The sequence below is a fragment of the Apiospora kogelbergensis genome, assembly GCF_038363985.1.
Source record: "Apiospora kogelbergensis strain CBS 113332 chromosome Unknown utg000005l_segment0_segment0, whole genome shotgun sequence".
Classification (NCBI taxonomy): Eukaryota; Fungi; Ascomycota; class Sordariomycetes; order Amphisphaeriales; family Apiosporaceae; genus Apiospora; species Apiospora kogelbergensis.
In genome coordinates this window covers 2,996,160-3,011,268 of record NW_027117422.1, presented here as the reverse complement: position 1 = coordinate 3,011,268, position 15,109 = coordinate 2,996,160, and the positions used below count along the sequence as shown (strand labels likewise).

Genomic DNA, 15,109 nt, shown 5'->3' with positions numbered 1-15,109 from the left:
AGAGGAAGAGGACGGGCAAGGATATTCCCGTAATAACACTGCGGTCTGTTTCTGTTTCTGTTTCTCCTGGAAGCCGCCGGGGGTTCGAGTCCAAGCCCAATCCGGTTCGTGATGGTTAGGGTCGCTGGGGCGTTTAGTTGCTTAGCCCAAGACCCGGAAGCCGGGCCTGGACGACAGCGGTGGGAATTTGGGAATTTGGCAGGAATCGGTTGGCTTACTGCCAATCAGAAGTGGGTTTTCTGGGTCGTGGAATCACTGGTTGTGTATTAGTATGGGCTCCCTAGAAACGGACGGTTAACATGTATTAGGTATGTATGTATGTATGTACAGGCCCTTAGGCCCCAGGCCAGAAGAGGCTTCCCACCTGTCAGAACCATGTTGAGACCTCGTAAAAGCGGTGGGCTGTTTGGTGGATCTTTTTGGGGTACATAGCGGATAGCCAGTACATAGTGCTTGGCTTCAGCTTCCATCTCTGTCGTGTCGGTATGTAGTACTGATTCAGTCCAGGAGATAGCCAAATAACTTCCCCTATCACCCGTCACCTCCTCATCTTAGTGCCCTGGTTGTTGTGTTGCATCGTGAACGCCCCCTGCCCATTCATTCCCAAGTTTCGCCTTATTGGAGTGTAAGTATGTATGTACATACGTAATCCCAAGGGTCCATTCATCACGGCCATCTGAAATTTAACCCCGCCAGAAGCTGCTTCCCCGCTGTCCGCCAGTCCGCCTCAGGGCGCAATTCAGTGCAATTTTACTTCGATATTTCCCATCTTTAGTCCATTCGCGTCTTGCGTAGGCTTGGGCCATAAAAAGGGGGTCGAATCAACGGTGGGGGAGTCACAACATGCACAATTGTTTGGATACCGATCGTCCCTTCTATTTCTTCCTACTCCGTATATTGCCTGACGTCAGCAAACACATGGCCCTCGTGCCGGGTATGTTACGGTCTGGGGCTATTGCAAGACTGCTTGCTGAGATAGCGAAGGTCATCACGCCCCTTTCGCCTGCCACACCAGAGCTCCCAGCCGGCTTGCAGGACGTGGCGATTTACAGGCGTCCTAAACTTTAGGCTTTGTTATTCGGCCTCTTATTCGTTTCTTGCGAGAGTCGAAAACGCCAGAGTCCGCAGGGATTGCTTATCTTCTGGACCTCTCCGTAGCCCCTGAAACTGGGCTGATCAAGACTTCTCTTCTTCCCTTTACCTTTGCCTTCTCCATCGGCCTTTTCTTTCCTCTTTTGTACGACATCCCAGTTGTAAACTCGCGCTACCGCGACTTCCATGGTCTGTGAGGTAAGTCAGTAACTGTATGGGTATCGCCAAGCCGATAACCCGTCATCAACAACGTACCGTGATCTGCTCGCGCAGAAAGTCGAGATCCTCTTCGCAGTTGGCAAAACTTTGCTTCGCTGCCGCAAGCTTCGTCTTTAATAACTCCTCTGCCTCGTCTATCGGGTATGATAGCATTACATTCGCCTGAATGGATTGTGTCAAAACTGCGACATCGTATGGAGGTCTCCAGGTGTACGTACTCCCAGCCACAAGTAGACTTCATCACTCGGTGGTACCTTTGCCTTGGCGTATAGCGTGTCGTTGAGCTCGAAGGTCGTCTCGATCGGATCGGATTCCTCCTAAATAGCCAATCCTTGTTAGACCTCGTCGTGTTGAGCCCCTGAACCCGACCAGCTTACCGTCCTCGTTTTTAAGAACCGCACCGTCTCGAGTGTCTTCTGGATATCGGGCATCTTGTCGTTGAGTCCCGCGACTCTTCGCTGCAGATTAAGCTCCATGAACTGGTATTTCCTGGGGGAGGGGCGATGTCAGCCGCGCTATGCCTTGGTCGAGGCTCGCTGCTCGTTGCTATCATTTTCTCGCGCGCATCGACGAGGTGACCACTCCCTCCGGATTCCTCTTGGCCGTGGTCTCGAGCAGTTGTGGCTGAGTACGTACGAGATCATTTCCTGGAAGTTTCGCAGCGTTCCTTCGACTTCTTCTCTGGACGTCACATAGTCCTCGACCTTGTCGACGAAGGGTGCCTGGGGGATTCCCCGAGGGTTGGTTGCGCCTGCCTCCTTGCTGCTACCGATTAGTCGTGGGGGTTTCGTTGGCCACGGCGCTTCGTGGTGAACGGAACGATGGCACGTACCTGGAGATGGCGTCCTTCCCTGTTGTCGACATTTTCGGGGGATGTTTGGAGCTCGCTGCGGTCTCTGCTACGTCGGAGGTGACGGAAGGCCAATGCAGAGGTTTGCCAGCGTCTTTCACAGATCTTTTAGATTGCTGGAGGCACAACTTTTGTTTCTTTGCTGCGAGCAAGCCCACCACCGAATTGCGTGGGGTTAACTGCGACTTGGCCAGAGCTCCCTGCCCAAGGCGGGGCTCCACTGACCACGCCTACTATCGCCTGTATTGCTCTGTCTGGGCTCAGTTTGTAGCTCAACCACCATGGTCCGGATCTACACGAGCGCAACTGGTGTCAGCATGCAATGGCTGGCTACAGTCGGATCGGGCTTGATCTGGACTTGTCAAAACTCGCTAAGCCTCAATACGGGCAACAGAAAAGCAGTTGCGATGGTGGTGTATGATCCTCCGAGGTCACATTATGACGAGGAGTTGGAGATCGCAGTTGTGACCCCGGCGACCAACCTTCTTTACAACCTCGCCATTACCAGGTACAGTTTTGCCTAGCTATCATTACTGCTTCAGACCCCCATGCGAAACTGGTTCAAGCGCCGTCGACACTCTGCAAAGCGCATCTGCCAACGCTATGTCGTAAGGCGCCTCAGTGTCAGCGGTTGAAGTCCCGACGATCTAGGTATAGCGGCCTCAGAACTACCCCCCGCCTCCGCGTTTCCCCAGACCCTGGTGGTGATGCAGCTATGGGTCTCTTATGGCCAACGGGAGATCTGCCGGAGGCTGCCAAGTTCGCCTATTTCATGCCTGATAGCCCCTCGTATACGGAGGTATTACCTTTATTGATAGGGCTAAGACCAAGCGAGATCTTGGATTGTTAGATAAGGGAAGTCCCCATGTGATGGTGCAAGCTGCTCTTGTCTTATTAGCTGCGGAGGGAACCTCTTTAGTTGTCACTTTGTTGCATCCAAGTACGACATTCTCCGTCATCGGCCATTCAAAATCTCGAAGATGGGATCTGTCGACAAAGATACGATTCGCGCCCACTGGCGATGCTTTCTAGCCTGTGGGCTGATTATCCTCTCTCCCTTCCAGTATGGGATCGACTTCGGTATGATCGGGGGCCTCCAGGCCATGCCTGGCTTCTTAATGGTGCGTCCTAACCGGCACAAATGAGGGTTGATATTGACCATCGTAGGTGTACGGGTACAGAGTCGATACCAAGATAGCCAAGATAGGCTGGAATATATCCACGGAGCGCCAGCAGTTGATATCGTCTTTGATGACGCTGGGGGCTTTCATCAGCTCCGGCACGGCAGGCTTCACAGCTGCCAAACTCGGGAGAAAAGCCTGCCTATGGCTTGCTTCACTCCTGTGCTGTGTCTCGAACATCATCATGATGGCCACTGAAGATATCGGAGCGTTGTATACCGGACGCTTCCTCATTGGGCTCGCCAACGGCTACTTCATGACGTATTCCCAACTCTATATCCAAGAGTCCAGTCCGGCAAAATACCGTGGCCTCTTTCTCACCGCGTTTCAGTTCAGTACTTCCATTGCAAGTCAACAACCCGACCCGAATAAACGCCATAGACATTGCTTACACAAGTGAATCAAGGGTACTCTGATCGGTACTATTGTCGATTGGGCCACCGCCGGACGCCCCGACAAGTCGGCCTACCTCATCCCACTGGGGCTCATCTTCATTGTTCCCTTTATCCTGAGCATTGCCATGATATTCATCCCCGAGTCCCCGCGATGGCTTATACTGCAGGGGAAGCTTGACAAAGGCCGCAAGTCCCTGGAATGGCTCAGGCCGAAAGGCTCTCGAATCGACGACGAGGCCGCAATCATCAAAGCTGCCATCGACAAGGAAAGAGAAGTGGGAGGCAGTGTCGGTGTAATAGACATGTTCAAGAACCCCATAGACCGCCGACGAACATTCCTCTCGGTCTCTGCTGTAACACTCCAGGCGGCTTCAGGCTCGATGTTCATCATCGGTGAGTGCCAAATTCTGCACCGGAAAGCTCCATTTCTATTCACCTTGGGCGACGTACTAGCCCAAGTAACTGAAATGCAACGGTAGCTAACAATGTGGCAGCCTATAAAGCGTACTTCTTCACCATGGCAAATGTCTCGGATCCTTTTGCCATGAGCTGCGTCCTAAGTACCGTAGGACTTGTGGCGATTTTTGCCAACTCCCTTATTGTCACGCGATACGGCCGAAGGAGAGTCTTACTCATGAGTGGCCTGGTGACTTGCGGTATTTTGCAATTGATCGTCGCCGTGGTCTACGACAAGAACCCCGGCGCGAAGGTTACTGGCCAGGTTCTGGTAGCCTTCTCCTGCTTGTACCTGATGAGCTACAATGTGAGAATGCGGACATATATGGCGTTTAGTTGACATGGCGCTAATGTTTTTACTAGGGAATGATAGCTTCGTACGCATGGCTGGCCGGTGGCGAGATTCCATCACAGCGCCTAAGGAGTCACACCTTCGGGCTGGCCGCAGCAGTTGGGTTTTTCTTCGCATGGCTCACAACCTTCACAGCGCCCTACTTCATCAACCCACAGTCCCTAAACTGGGGTCCTCGATACGGGTATATCTGGTTGCCATCCTGTATCGTGGCTGCGGTCTGGGTGTATCTGTTCTTGCCCGAGGTCAAAGGCAGAACTCTTGAGGAGATTGATGAAATGGTACGTGAAAAGATTTACATAGGGTACTGGTTCCTCTTACTGACATGCCGCCGCCCATACAGTTTGCTGCCCAACTACCTGCTCGAAAGTTCAGGGGGTACGTCTGCGTCGAAAACAGGCCCACGGATGAGAAAGAAGAGGTCGTTGTGGGGCAGAAGGAGTAAAGCGTGGACAGCTGTTCTACCTGAGCAAGGCCTGGCAAGCCGGATGGGCGAGCACGAAATACGCCCCGCCGACTCTCACCGTCATTGCTAATACAGGTTACGAGCTGCAAGTCGGCAAAGATACAGGGAACATTGATGACTGGAACCGGGCTCAGCTGGAAGCCACCCCGCTGTGCAATCGTCGCAGGCTGGCTGACTAAATGTAACTTGAAGATGCGAGTCTATCACATTCTCCAGACTCCCGACACATTTACTTACTCAGGTACCCGTCGATGTTGAGTAACGAACGGCCAAGCGTGAAGCTCCTAGCATGGATGCCTGTAGGTGTGCCTACGTTAGCGTAACCCCAACGGACAACCGAAGCGCAAAAGCAAACAACTTCCCACCCAGGGGACTAGCCCAGCAAGTAAAACGAGCAAGCATTCATCTCGCAAGCCCAATGTTCGTTCTTTCCAGGCAGAATGTGCACAGTATCCTCAAATAGGGACTCCAAGTGGCAGGTCTGCACGGTTCTGCTGTCCATGGGTTGGCTGAAGCCACGTCGAGGCTTGGGCCATGGCTGCATGCATATCAGCCGTATGCCAAGTCGTCGCACGAAACGTACGGCATGGAGAGAAAAAGAATATTCTGGGATACCGCATCTTCAAATCAGGAAGGGCTCGGGGGAGTATGCTTGCTTTTCCCTCCTTTCAGGTGACCTCTGCATATCCCACCCTTCTGTCTCAGCCAATGGATTAGTGTCGATAATTGAGTGTCAGGTTGAAGATGGTTGCTCGGCGCCGATTGGACGGACGACGCTATCCGATGCCCGAAATAGGCGACCTCGTACACTCTGGATTGGCTCCGGGAAATGCCTCCTTCGGTAAATCTGAGCTGCAAATGGGGCTAGTCAGCCGGGGCAATATGCAGCCAGTGGACATGCTATATCTCAGCGTTGTACTGGCAACCCTTGCCTAAGGGTCTATGTACGTCCTGCATGATACAGGTCGACTGCCTGTTACACCGGCCGCGCCTCCACGCCCTGACAGAGTTTCTGGCACCGAGCAAGCTGGGCAGAGTCGCTTCTAGACTACTGCACGCTGCTTAATAGTCAGAGCACCAGGCACCAGGGCTTGTACCGACGCCAGCGACCTTCGGATGCTCACGCTAAACCCTAAATTCGAGGGCTCGCTCTGGGCCGGCCCCCAAACCTACCGCCTCTTCACCATACCCAGGCACCAGGCGCCAGGGTAGCGAGGGGCTATTACGAGCTTCTCCGCATGAGCAAAAGGAACCCCAGTCATCAAGTCGCTAGGGGTGGCCAATGGGACCCGAGATGTTGGTAAACTTCGCAAGTCTCCATGCCGTCGGGTCGCCGGCTACGGCGTTGGGCCATTCTCTGCTTTGTTCCTTTGCTTTTCTTGGCAACCGACGTCCTGAGCGCATACCTCTACGAGCTAGTTGTAGCAGCACAGCAACACCATCCGGCCTTGGAACCTGACGATGGCCCAGCAATACCATGACTACGAACCCGTAAGTGGGGAGCGAGAGCGGCTGGGCCACCAGACGGCTGCTTTCCGTCAATGTCGGCTGAGGGGTTGTTCAGCCGCCAGCCGTCGTCTTATGGTGGCTTGCACATCGTAGTCGCTGCTGTCTATGAGCTACGGCTCAGGTCCGCACTCGAAGAAAGAGGCGTGGGCATCTCTCTTATCTCCCTCGAAGATCGAGTATAAGAATGGCAATGCCCCCGGTGTCTTAAACTATCTCAGATCCCACATCACACCATTCGCTTCATCGGATTCGCTCCGCCTTTCCCTTGCAACTCTCTCTGAGGCACTATCGACCACTTTCTCCAGTCAAATAACCCCTTTGAGTTCCCACCCTGCCCCACCGTTCGTTGGCAATGCTGTGGTCCAATATCATCACCACTTCGGTGGTCTTGGCCGGTGTCCCTTCTGCCATGGGCTATCCTGGCATGGGCGAGCAGATGGCCGAGATAATGCGCCGCGATAATGATGAGTTTGACTCGAAGGAGCTCCTCGGCGATCTCATCACTCTCCCGGACGATAAGCTCACTCCCACGGCGGCCGACATCAAGAAAATCCTGACCGGCTCGGGGACACCCCAAAGCACTGTGGGCTGGAATGCCCCTTCCCTCGGAAGCGCGGCGTGCAAGAAAGACACATGCTGCGTGTGGCAGTACATCGTCAATGACATGGTGAAGGACTTCCGGGGCCCCTCGGGTCGCTGCACGTCGTGGGCCCGCAGAGCTGTACGTCTCGGCTTTCACGATGCGGGGACCTGGTCCAAGACTACAGCGGCACAAGGCCAGCCCGGCGGCGCCGACGGGTCGCTCTGCTTGACGGACGAGATCAACCGCGCCGACAACAATGGCCTCCAGGACATCTGCCAGAAGGTGAACGGCTGGTACAACACCTGGAACAAACAAAAGGGCTACCCCGTCTCCCTAGCCGACATAATCCAGATGGGCGCCACCGTCGCCACCGTCGTCTGCCCCCTGGGCCCGCGGATCAAGTCCTACGTCGGCCGCGTGGACGTCGCCAAGCCCGGCCCTCCTAACCTGCTGCCCGGCGTTGACCAGAGCGCGGATGACCTCATTGCGCTGTTCCGCGACAAGACCATCGGCCCTCACTCGCTCACCGCGCTCGTCGGTGCTCACACAACATCTCAGCAGTTCTTTGTCAACACCACACGCGCCGGCGACCCTCAGGACAGCACCCCCGGTGTGTGGGACGTCCTGTTCTACGGCCAGACCCTCGGCACCAAGCCTGCCCCTCCTCGCGTTTTCAAGTTCAACAGTGATATCGCCTTGTCGAAGCACCCCCAGACCGCTCCGGAGTGGAAGAAATTCGCGAGTGCCGGCGGGCAACAGGACTGGAACGAGGTAAGAGCAAGATCACATCCCCCCTCATCATACAATCGAAACGTATGAAACAGATTGACTCACATATTACTATTTTCTTCATTCAGGACTTCGCTGCTGGCTACATCCGCCTGAGTATGCTTGGCCTCAGTAATATCAACAGTTTGACTGAGTGCACCAAGGTCTTGCCGGGTGGCACTCCGTCGTACAATCCCAAGGACCAGTCCAACATCGACAAGTGGCTGGCCACGGCCGACCAGTCGCCGACTGCGAAGAAGATCTCCAATGCTCTCCACGATGGTGCGAGCTTGCTGGGCTGGATTTTCAATCTGATCAATGGCATCCTGGGAGGACTGTTGAAGTCCTAGATGATACCCACCTACTCTGCGCTTTGCAGTCGCTTTGATGCATGTAATGAGTTATGAGACCTATCGGCTTTGCCTTCTCAATCAGCTGCCACTTGGATAACCAATCTGGTGTAATGGTATAGTAATATATATGAAATCTTATTTTTTCGATATACTTTGCCTTCGTACATATACGTTTGACCCGCGGAGATGATGACAACTACCCACGATAGTCACTCGACTAAGCTTTCGTAATGACGAACCAGTACCGACGACTACGTATTGACAACCACTTAATACAGTCCCGGGACGATGCGGCAAGGAACCTCCATTTTGAATTGAGCCCACTGCTCGCCGTACCGCTTGCGGCAATATTCGTCGAGGATGCCCGCGGCACGGGTACTCAGATCCCATCCCATTCCCAAGCCCACCAGGAGACCGCCGAGCCAGCCGCAGCCGACCATGGCGTAGCCGCCGCGCCACAGCGCGTAGCCAAAATAGTTGATGTGTCGCGCCCAGCGCCACAGCCCGACCTTACAGACCTTGCCCTGGTTCTGCGCGGCCTGCTTGAACCGCATGCGCTGGTACTCGGACAGCGTCTCGATGGTGATGCCTGCAGCGTACATCAGGGCGCCCGCGAGCACCGAGAGCGGCAAGTCGCTGACCGCCAAGGAGTCGCCAAGGAGAAGGGACAGGCGCGGGCCGCCACCGGCGAGCGAGGATGTCGCCGCACCGGCGATGAGCACGGCGTTGAGCGAGTTGAAGGCGGTGTTGAAGACGGCGACGGGCACAGCGGCGCTGGCGGGGAACTCCTCGGCGCTCAGGTACGTCAGCCAGAAGATCTGCTTGGCTGTCGACCCCGCGGCCATGGCAAGCAACAGCAGGCGCGGCAGCGGCAGGTCCAACTGGTCGAGCAGGGCGATCCCCGTGGTGCTGGCGGTAGTCGTGGCCACTGCCAACGTGGACAGGCCGACGGCGGAGACGGCGCGCTCGGCCGCGCCATTGTGTAACAGATGGTATTGCCAAGGGATGTCAGCCAGGCGCATGCCAATAAAGGTCGCGGTGCCCAGCGGAGTGGGACGCTTGACCCCGCGGTTGATGAGGTCGAACTGCTGTTTCTTTGCGGGCCTGTTGTCGGGTGGCGCCATGGTGGCGGAGATGGGTTGTATCTCAAGAAAGTTGTCCCTGTAGCCAGATAGCTCAAAGCCTAGATTGGGATGACTCGTAGAATCAAAGGAGGAGACGACGATGGGCAGGCATGGGCAGAGAGAATTAGCCACGATGCTCGGAGATCAATGCAGCCTAAGTCCGACGAGGTTGGGCAGTCGGGACCGAGGGGGGCGCGCCCGGGAAGTTCCATGACGACATTGCAGTGTCAGTTTGAGTCGCTGCCGGCCCACGACTCCAATTCCGACCCTGCTTCACGCAGCATCACCAAGTCGAACGAATCGACGTCGGACAATTGCGCGACCAAGTCCCAGACCTCGTCAGAGACGTAATCGCCACCCAGCAAGGCGGGGTCTGCGCCAGGCTTTCTCTTGCAACGTTTGGCGCTGTGCTTTATTGTGTAAAATGGCTTGGAAGGGTGGATGGCGTCGAAGTTGAAACCTGCCCAATGGGCCTCGTCTTTGACGACCTCGTAGAGTATCCCCCGTCGATACAGGTCGGCAATCTGCTGCTCCTCCGACGGAGCTGGCGCGGGCGACGGGACCGGGCCGGGAACGACGCACAGCTTCGGCGCGGGATTGTGCCCAGGAAGCTTCACATCGCCGCTCTTCGCGAGCTCCCGGCCTTCGTCGATTGGGTCGTTCTCAAGCGGTGTGAACTTGATGTGTGTATATCGCGCTGACTTTGGTTGCTCCTCTTCACCTTCGCCATCCACCTGGTCGGGTTCGAGTTCTGGGGGTTGGTCTTCCCCGTCAAGTTCGTCCTCCCTATTCGCTAGTGGGATTGGCAATAGGATAGATGCTGCATGTCTAGTGTTGCCTAGGATGGCGCGAGGAGGGAGGTGTTTCATGAGAACCATTTTGGTCGATTCGACGAGGCGCCGTCTCACTGGTTGCGGGGGAACACAAGATTCGAGGAAATACGGTTCTTGATGTTGGAGATGGAGGTAGTGATATAGAATCACAGCTTGCGACGGCTGAGGTTCGGAAGCTCGGGACGTCTCCTGCTTGGCGGCTCGAGTGAGTCACCGGCGACGGACTTCCTGCCAGGGCCCTGGGAAAGTAGTCTTGGCATCACTCGAACTACCAGTCAGATGCGCCCAGTATCATGAGATCAATCGCAACTACCCATGGGCCGTTCCTCTTCGGCCACACCTCTCAATTGAGTGCTTGCAGCCGACCAGATTCGATATGCCAGTGTCTGACATGGCCTATTCCAACTATGGAACATCGTCACGTATACTCGAATCGCACAGCTGGAGAAAAAAAAGATACTAGCGAGTTGTCACACGCACGTTACATGGGCAAGTCATGAATCGACCCCCTATTGCCGGATGATGACATTCGGAAGACGAAGAGAGCCAAGATCGACGGCGCCGAGGGCCCCCGGCGTCCCCAGACTTTCAGTCCCGGCACCGGTGCAAGAACTTCGACGACATCAGGGAATGGGCTGTGGAAAACATGTTGTTGGTTGGAGATGGATATGAACCAGTGCAAAAAGAAGCTTCTCCTGAAAACCGCCTGGGACGGTTGATAGGAAAGGGCAGATTGGTCACTCTCCCGAGCCGGATTTGAACCGGCGACCTGTGGATTACAAGGTGAAAATTACAGTCCATCGCTCTGCCAACTGAGCTATCGAGAGTGAAGCTGATTGGATGACAAACCGCCGGTTACGGGCGTATACATAGGGCGGTTTCATCATGTCGCGATGCGGGCCAAAAGCGGGTTAGTGACGAGTAACTCACTCTGTGTTCATGTGATGTGAATGGAATCTAACTAAGTATTCATTGCCCCTGCAGGCTGCAGTGTCATTATCATCTCCCAATTTCACTGCATCGTGAGCTCGAAGTCGGCGGGCCCCACGTACTGGGTGATCTGCCCGTTGGGGTTGTTGCTGCCGGGCGACTGGATCCTCTCGACCACCTTGTCGTCGCTCTTCCAAGTGCCCGAGAGGCCACCTGCGGCCCTCTCCTTGACCGTAAGCTCGACGGCTTCTGTGCTGACCTGGTGCATCGAGAAGCCGAGACCGGACCCGTCGGCGCACTGGGCGTCGTCGACGGGCGTCAGGTAGGGCGTGGCCGAGAGGGTGGCGCCAGTGCCGTTGGTGCAGGCGATGGCCGTGCCGTTCTCCCCCTGCGTTACGTAGAACGAAGTGCTGTTTGTCGGGCAAGCAATCAGTACTGTGTTGTGGCGATGCACATGCCTTGGCTTGACCTACACTTGGGTGATGGAGTGGGCGGCGACATAAGACGAGAAACGGGTCACCTTCCAGCCACTCTCGGCCCGCGGTCTCGCTACTGCGAGCGCGTCTGTGGCTGTGGCCAGGGCAACGGCGAGGAGCGAGTTGAGCTTCATTGTGCCGGTGTTTTGGTGTTGAATTCAGCGAATGACGTCGAAGGAAACGACGATAGTCTGGATCTGGAGTTGCTGCTTTCTTTTTGTTTCTCTTCTTTCCTCTTGGTAGGATGGAAATGGCCGCGGCGGGAAATGGTGGCGGCGGCTGGTTTTCCTGTTTATATCAAGTTATCGTCATACTGGCAGCTAGTTTTTCGGTGCGTTATTGATTCTCGTATCGCGTCCATCCGTTCCGCTGCTAGCCATATTGACTTCTGCGCTGTCGCCCTACTGACGTGGTGCTATTTTCGGGCGTTCGACTGTCTGTGCCCCCTCATTGGCACGCCGCATGTCCCGAACCCTCCCGCCTCCCTTCTTCGAGAAGACCGAGACCCCTATTTCCTTCCTATTGTCCTATTTTGCCCATCAACTCGTATCCAGACGTCGGATGCGTTTATCGTGCCCCCTTCGCTTGCACGCTGCAGGCCAATCGAAGTCCTTCCCTCCCAGACTCCCCCTCCGGCTCGGCAATTCCAGGCCGTGTCTGACGTAATCGGCCAGAATCCAGCCCTTGAGGCTGTCTTGCTTTCCCGCAGATCGGCAACGGCGCATTTAACGTTGCATGCGCCAAACCGCTAACTGCCGTTCTATCACTGTTAGCGGCCAGTCCGGCTTGTTCATTGCAATGCTTACTACGAAGCAACTGATGACTGACTCTAAACAGTCGATTGGCAAAGGAATGGAAATCGGGTTTTACTTTATGTTTTGAATAGTGCCCCTGTTGACTTTGAACAGGTGGTGAACGTACCCCTCGCTCTACATAATTTACTGCTTCCCTGGAGCAATCATAGTCTTGAAAACTAGTAGGCATGTCTTCTAGCAATGACCTTTACTCAACGTTTACGGCACTTCTCCCAGGCTTATCCTCAGCCGTATAGGCTTTACCACCTGTAAGTTCGAATACTGTATCGTGCCAGGTCAGAACCCCATCCAAGATTTCGGTTGGATGTTAGGTGAGGGAGCACTTACAGTCGACAGGGGCTGTGGCAAACTTCCTCGCCGGCGTCCGCGTCTGGAAAAGGTAATCGAGTTCGCCAAAGGTCCGGTTCTTGGTCTCGGGGAGAAAGAAGAAGATCCAGACGGCCCAGATGCCGCAGAGCCCGAAGTAGAAGAGTCCCGTCTTGGCGCCCCAGTTCCAGGCGTCGCTGGTGTCGTTGAGCATGCGGGGGTTGAGCTGGTTGACGGCGATCTGGCCGAGGACGTAGACGGCGCGGCCGATGACGATGGTCTGCGCGCGGACGCGGCTTGATGACGCCTCGCCCACAATGGTGTAGCAGGTGGGGCCCAGCGAGATCTTGAAGATGAAGTTGACCATGATCATGACGACGGCCACGGCGATGGCCGTGTTGGTCTGGTCGGGGACAAACCCCAGGATGCCGATGATTAACATGAGCAGGCCAATGCCTGTTGACCCGTAGAGGTAGAAGATGCGCCGGCCTACGCGGCCCATGAGCACGATGGCGATGGCGGTGGCGAAGATGTTGACAGATTGTATGCCCATGCTGTAGTTGAAGGCTTGTACTTGAGGCATGCCGGCCGCTCTCAGGCTAGATTGTCACCGAGTTTAGTTCCACGTCACAGTTTTCTGTTTTCGAAACGGGCATCCGACTTACAAGATGGTCGCGAAAGAAGCAATGGATTGGCCGTTGAGTATTTGAATGACCCAGGCCATGCACTGTGGTGACAATGGGTTAGGACGTCCGGGTCTGATGCAATAGAAAGAAGCCGATGGGCCCTCGGCGAGGCAGACCGGAAGCTGAGAAAAGGGGGACATACGACAATACCCGTCCGTCGCAAGTTGGTGCCTCGGAAGCAATCTCTAAAGCTAGCATGGGCGGACTCGACCTTCTCCATTTCATTTGTATGTATCATAAGAGCGAGGGTCTCCTTCATGGATTGTTCCGTGTAGAGGTCCTTCCTGGCGAGCCGACGCAGTGACTTTTCCGCGTCTTCGATACGTCCACGGCGGACGAGGTACCAGGGGCTCTCGGGCGCGAACACGGCTGCGAAGAAGAGCGGGACGACCCAGACCCATTGCAAGGCGTAGGGGAGTTTCCATCCCATGTCGCCCTTGAGGTCGAGCGAGGCGCGCAGGACGCCGGCGGCGAGGAAGGAGCCGCAGCCCCAGCACATGGAGACCCAGGCGGTCAGGTATCCGCGCATGGCGGCGGGGCAGATCTCGGCGGCGTAGGCGGTAGTGAGGGTCTGGAAGATACCCCAGGGGACGCCGCAGAGGATGTTGGCGGCGAACAGCATCTGCACGTTGACGGCGAAGAATAGGGCGAATATGGTGGCTCCCATCAGCGCCATGGCGCCCATGTACACCCGTCGGGACCCGTAGCGGGACTGCAACCAGCCGTTCAGCAGGAGGCCGATGATGGAACCGATGTTGTTCCCATTCCCTGTCGCTCGAGAGTCAGCTTCCACCAGCAAGTCGACAGCTCGCGTGGGCGACATGCCAACCGTCGAATGTGTTTGTACGCACCAATCGCCGACTGCCAACTCGTCGGGATGTGCTGTTTCCCATTGGCGTCTGGCCAGCCGAACTTGTTCAGATACCCCTGGTGGCCGAAGAAGTTGTTGACCTTGGGAAGCGCTCGGGAGTTAGCTGGTTGAACTGTCCGTGTGTGGCCGACCTCGAGACTGGGATTGAAGAGACTCACCAAGCCGACGTCCATGCCCTCCATGATGAGGGCCATGCTGAGCAGCACACTGTACACGGCCCCGGGCCAATAGCGGGAGAACAGCTCTTTCCTGGGAAGCTGCGTCTCTTTGTCGCTGTTGGCGATGGCTGCCTCGATGAGGAGCGTGTCCGGGACGTACTCGGCATGGTCAGACGCGCCAATCTGGCCCTTTTCGAAGCTGGCCATTGTGCTTTCCTGATGAGTGGTTGATTTCAGTTCGAAAAGAAACCGTCACCTTTTCGGGACGTCAAGCGTGCGGCTGGATTGAATAAATACGTCTGTCGGTCCATCTGTGCCCGGGCACGAACCGGAACCAAAGCCGTGGTGTCTCGGGCAGGAAGTAGGCGGCCCTATCAACCTGGGTGGCTACTGGGAACTCCACCCCTGCTATGCTACCCCAGATCATGTCTTTCCCCCCCCCCATGGGGTGCTTTCTGCTCCTCCACTCTCTGGATAGTCGGTAAGCGCTAGCCGTCAGGTGCCAAGCAATCTTGCTGAACCCGTGATCTCGGCGTCATGAGGTGTAGGCGTCGACTGGTGAGGGCCAAGCATGCCAAAGCCGACTTCCCCTCTCCTGCGCCGCAATCCCCGACGCCAAGATCGCTACCCCGGAGCTCTTCGACATTCCTAGGAGATTATCGCCGGATACGGGATCGACCCTCCGA

The 15,109-nt window shown here is 55.8% G+C and overlaps 8 protein-coding genes across 8 annotated transcripts; 3 read left to right on the top strand and 5 right to left on the bottom strand.

Moving 5' to 3' along the window:
- Window positions 1–1,064: 1,064 nt before the first annotated feature.
- On the bottom strand, window positions 1,065–2,175 carry PG998_007576 (uncharacterized protein; the record flags this gene model as incomplete). Its single annotated transcript, XM_066874392.1, has 6 exons — window positions 1,065–1,283; window positions 1,348–1,473; window positions 1,530–1,628; window positions 1,689–1,800; window positions 1,948–2,073; window positions 2,144–2,175. 6 exons carry the CDS (start codon window positions 2,173–2,175, stop codon window positions 1,065–1,067), a joined length of 714 nt encoding a protein of 237 aa, XP_066730337.1.
- Window positions 2,176–2,442: 267 nt separating this feature from the next.
- PG998_007575 (uncharacterized protein) lies at window positions 2,443–2,685 on the top strand (the record flags this gene model as incomplete). The annotated part of the gene is made up of 1 exon (XM_066874391.1): window positions 2,443–2,685. The coding sequence occupies one exon, from the start codon at window positions 2,443–2,445 to the stop codon at window positions 2,683–2,685; it is 243 nt and encodes an 80-aa protein (XP_066730336.1).
- Window positions 2,686–3,141: 456 nt separating this feature from the next.
- Window positions 3,142–4,990, top strand: PG998_007574 (uncharacterized protein; the record flags this gene model as incomplete). The annotated part of the gene is made up of 6 exons (XM_066874390.1): window positions 3,142–3,282; window positions 3,329–3,688; window positions 3,749–4,130; window positions 4,232–4,500; window positions 4,557–4,826; window positions 4,889–4,990. The coding sequence occupies 6 exons, from the start codon at window positions 3,142–3,144 to the stop codon at window positions 4,988–4,990; spliced, it is 1,524 nt and encodes a 507-aa protein (XP_066730335.1).
- A 1,882-nt stretch (window positions 4,991–6,872) lies between these two features.
- PG998_007573 (uncharacterized protein) lies at window positions 6,873–8,221 on the top strand (the record flags this gene model as incomplete). Its single annotated transcript, XM_066874389.1, has 2 exons — window positions 6,873–7,874; window positions 7,928–8,221. 2 exons carry the CDS (start codon window positions 6,873–6,875, stop codon window positions 8,219–8,221), a joined length of 1,296 nt encoding a protein of 431 aa, XP_066730334.1.
- A 272-nt stretch (window positions 8,222–8,493) lies between these two features.
- Window positions 8,494–9,348, bottom strand: PG998_007572 (uncharacterized protein; the record flags this gene model as incomplete). The annotated part of the gene is made up of 1 exon (XM_066874388.1): window positions 8,494–9,348. The coding sequence occupies one exon, from the start codon at window positions 9,346–9,348 to the stop codon at window positions 8,494–8,496; it is 855 nt and encodes a 284-aa protein (XP_066730333.1).
- A 227-nt stretch (window positions 9,349–9,575) lies between these two features.
- Window positions 9,576–10,226, bottom strand: PG998_007571 (uncharacterized protein; the record flags this gene model as incomplete). The annotated part of the gene is made up of 1 exon (XM_066874387.1): window positions 9,576–10,226. One exon carries the CDS (start codon window positions 10,224–10,226, stop codon window positions 9,576–9,578), a length of 651 nt encoding a protein of 216 aa, XP_066730332.1.
- A 967-nt stretch (window positions 10,227–11,193) lies between these two features.
- PG998_007570 (uncharacterized protein) lies at window positions 11,194–11,721 on the bottom strand (the record flags this gene model as incomplete). Its single annotated transcript, XM_066874386.1, has 2 exons — window positions 11,194–11,521; window positions 11,585–11,721. The coding sequence occupies 2 exons, from the start codon at window positions 11,719–11,721 to the stop codon at window positions 11,194–11,196; spliced, it is 465 nt and encodes a 154-aa protein (XP_066730331.1).
- Window positions 11,722–12,589: 868 nt separating this feature from the next.
- On the bottom strand, window positions 12,590–14,630 carry PG998_007569 (uncharacterized protein; the record flags this gene model as incomplete). Its single annotated transcript, XM_066874385.1, has 5 exons — window positions 12,590–12,663; window positions 12,730–13,307; window positions 13,374–13,435; window positions 13,537–14,162; window positions 14,246–14,630. 5 exons carry the CDS (start codon window positions 14,628–14,630, stop codon window positions 12,590–12,592), a joined length of 1,725 nt encoding a protein of 574 aa, XP_066730330.1.
- Window positions 14,631–15,109: the final 479 nt, after the last annotated feature.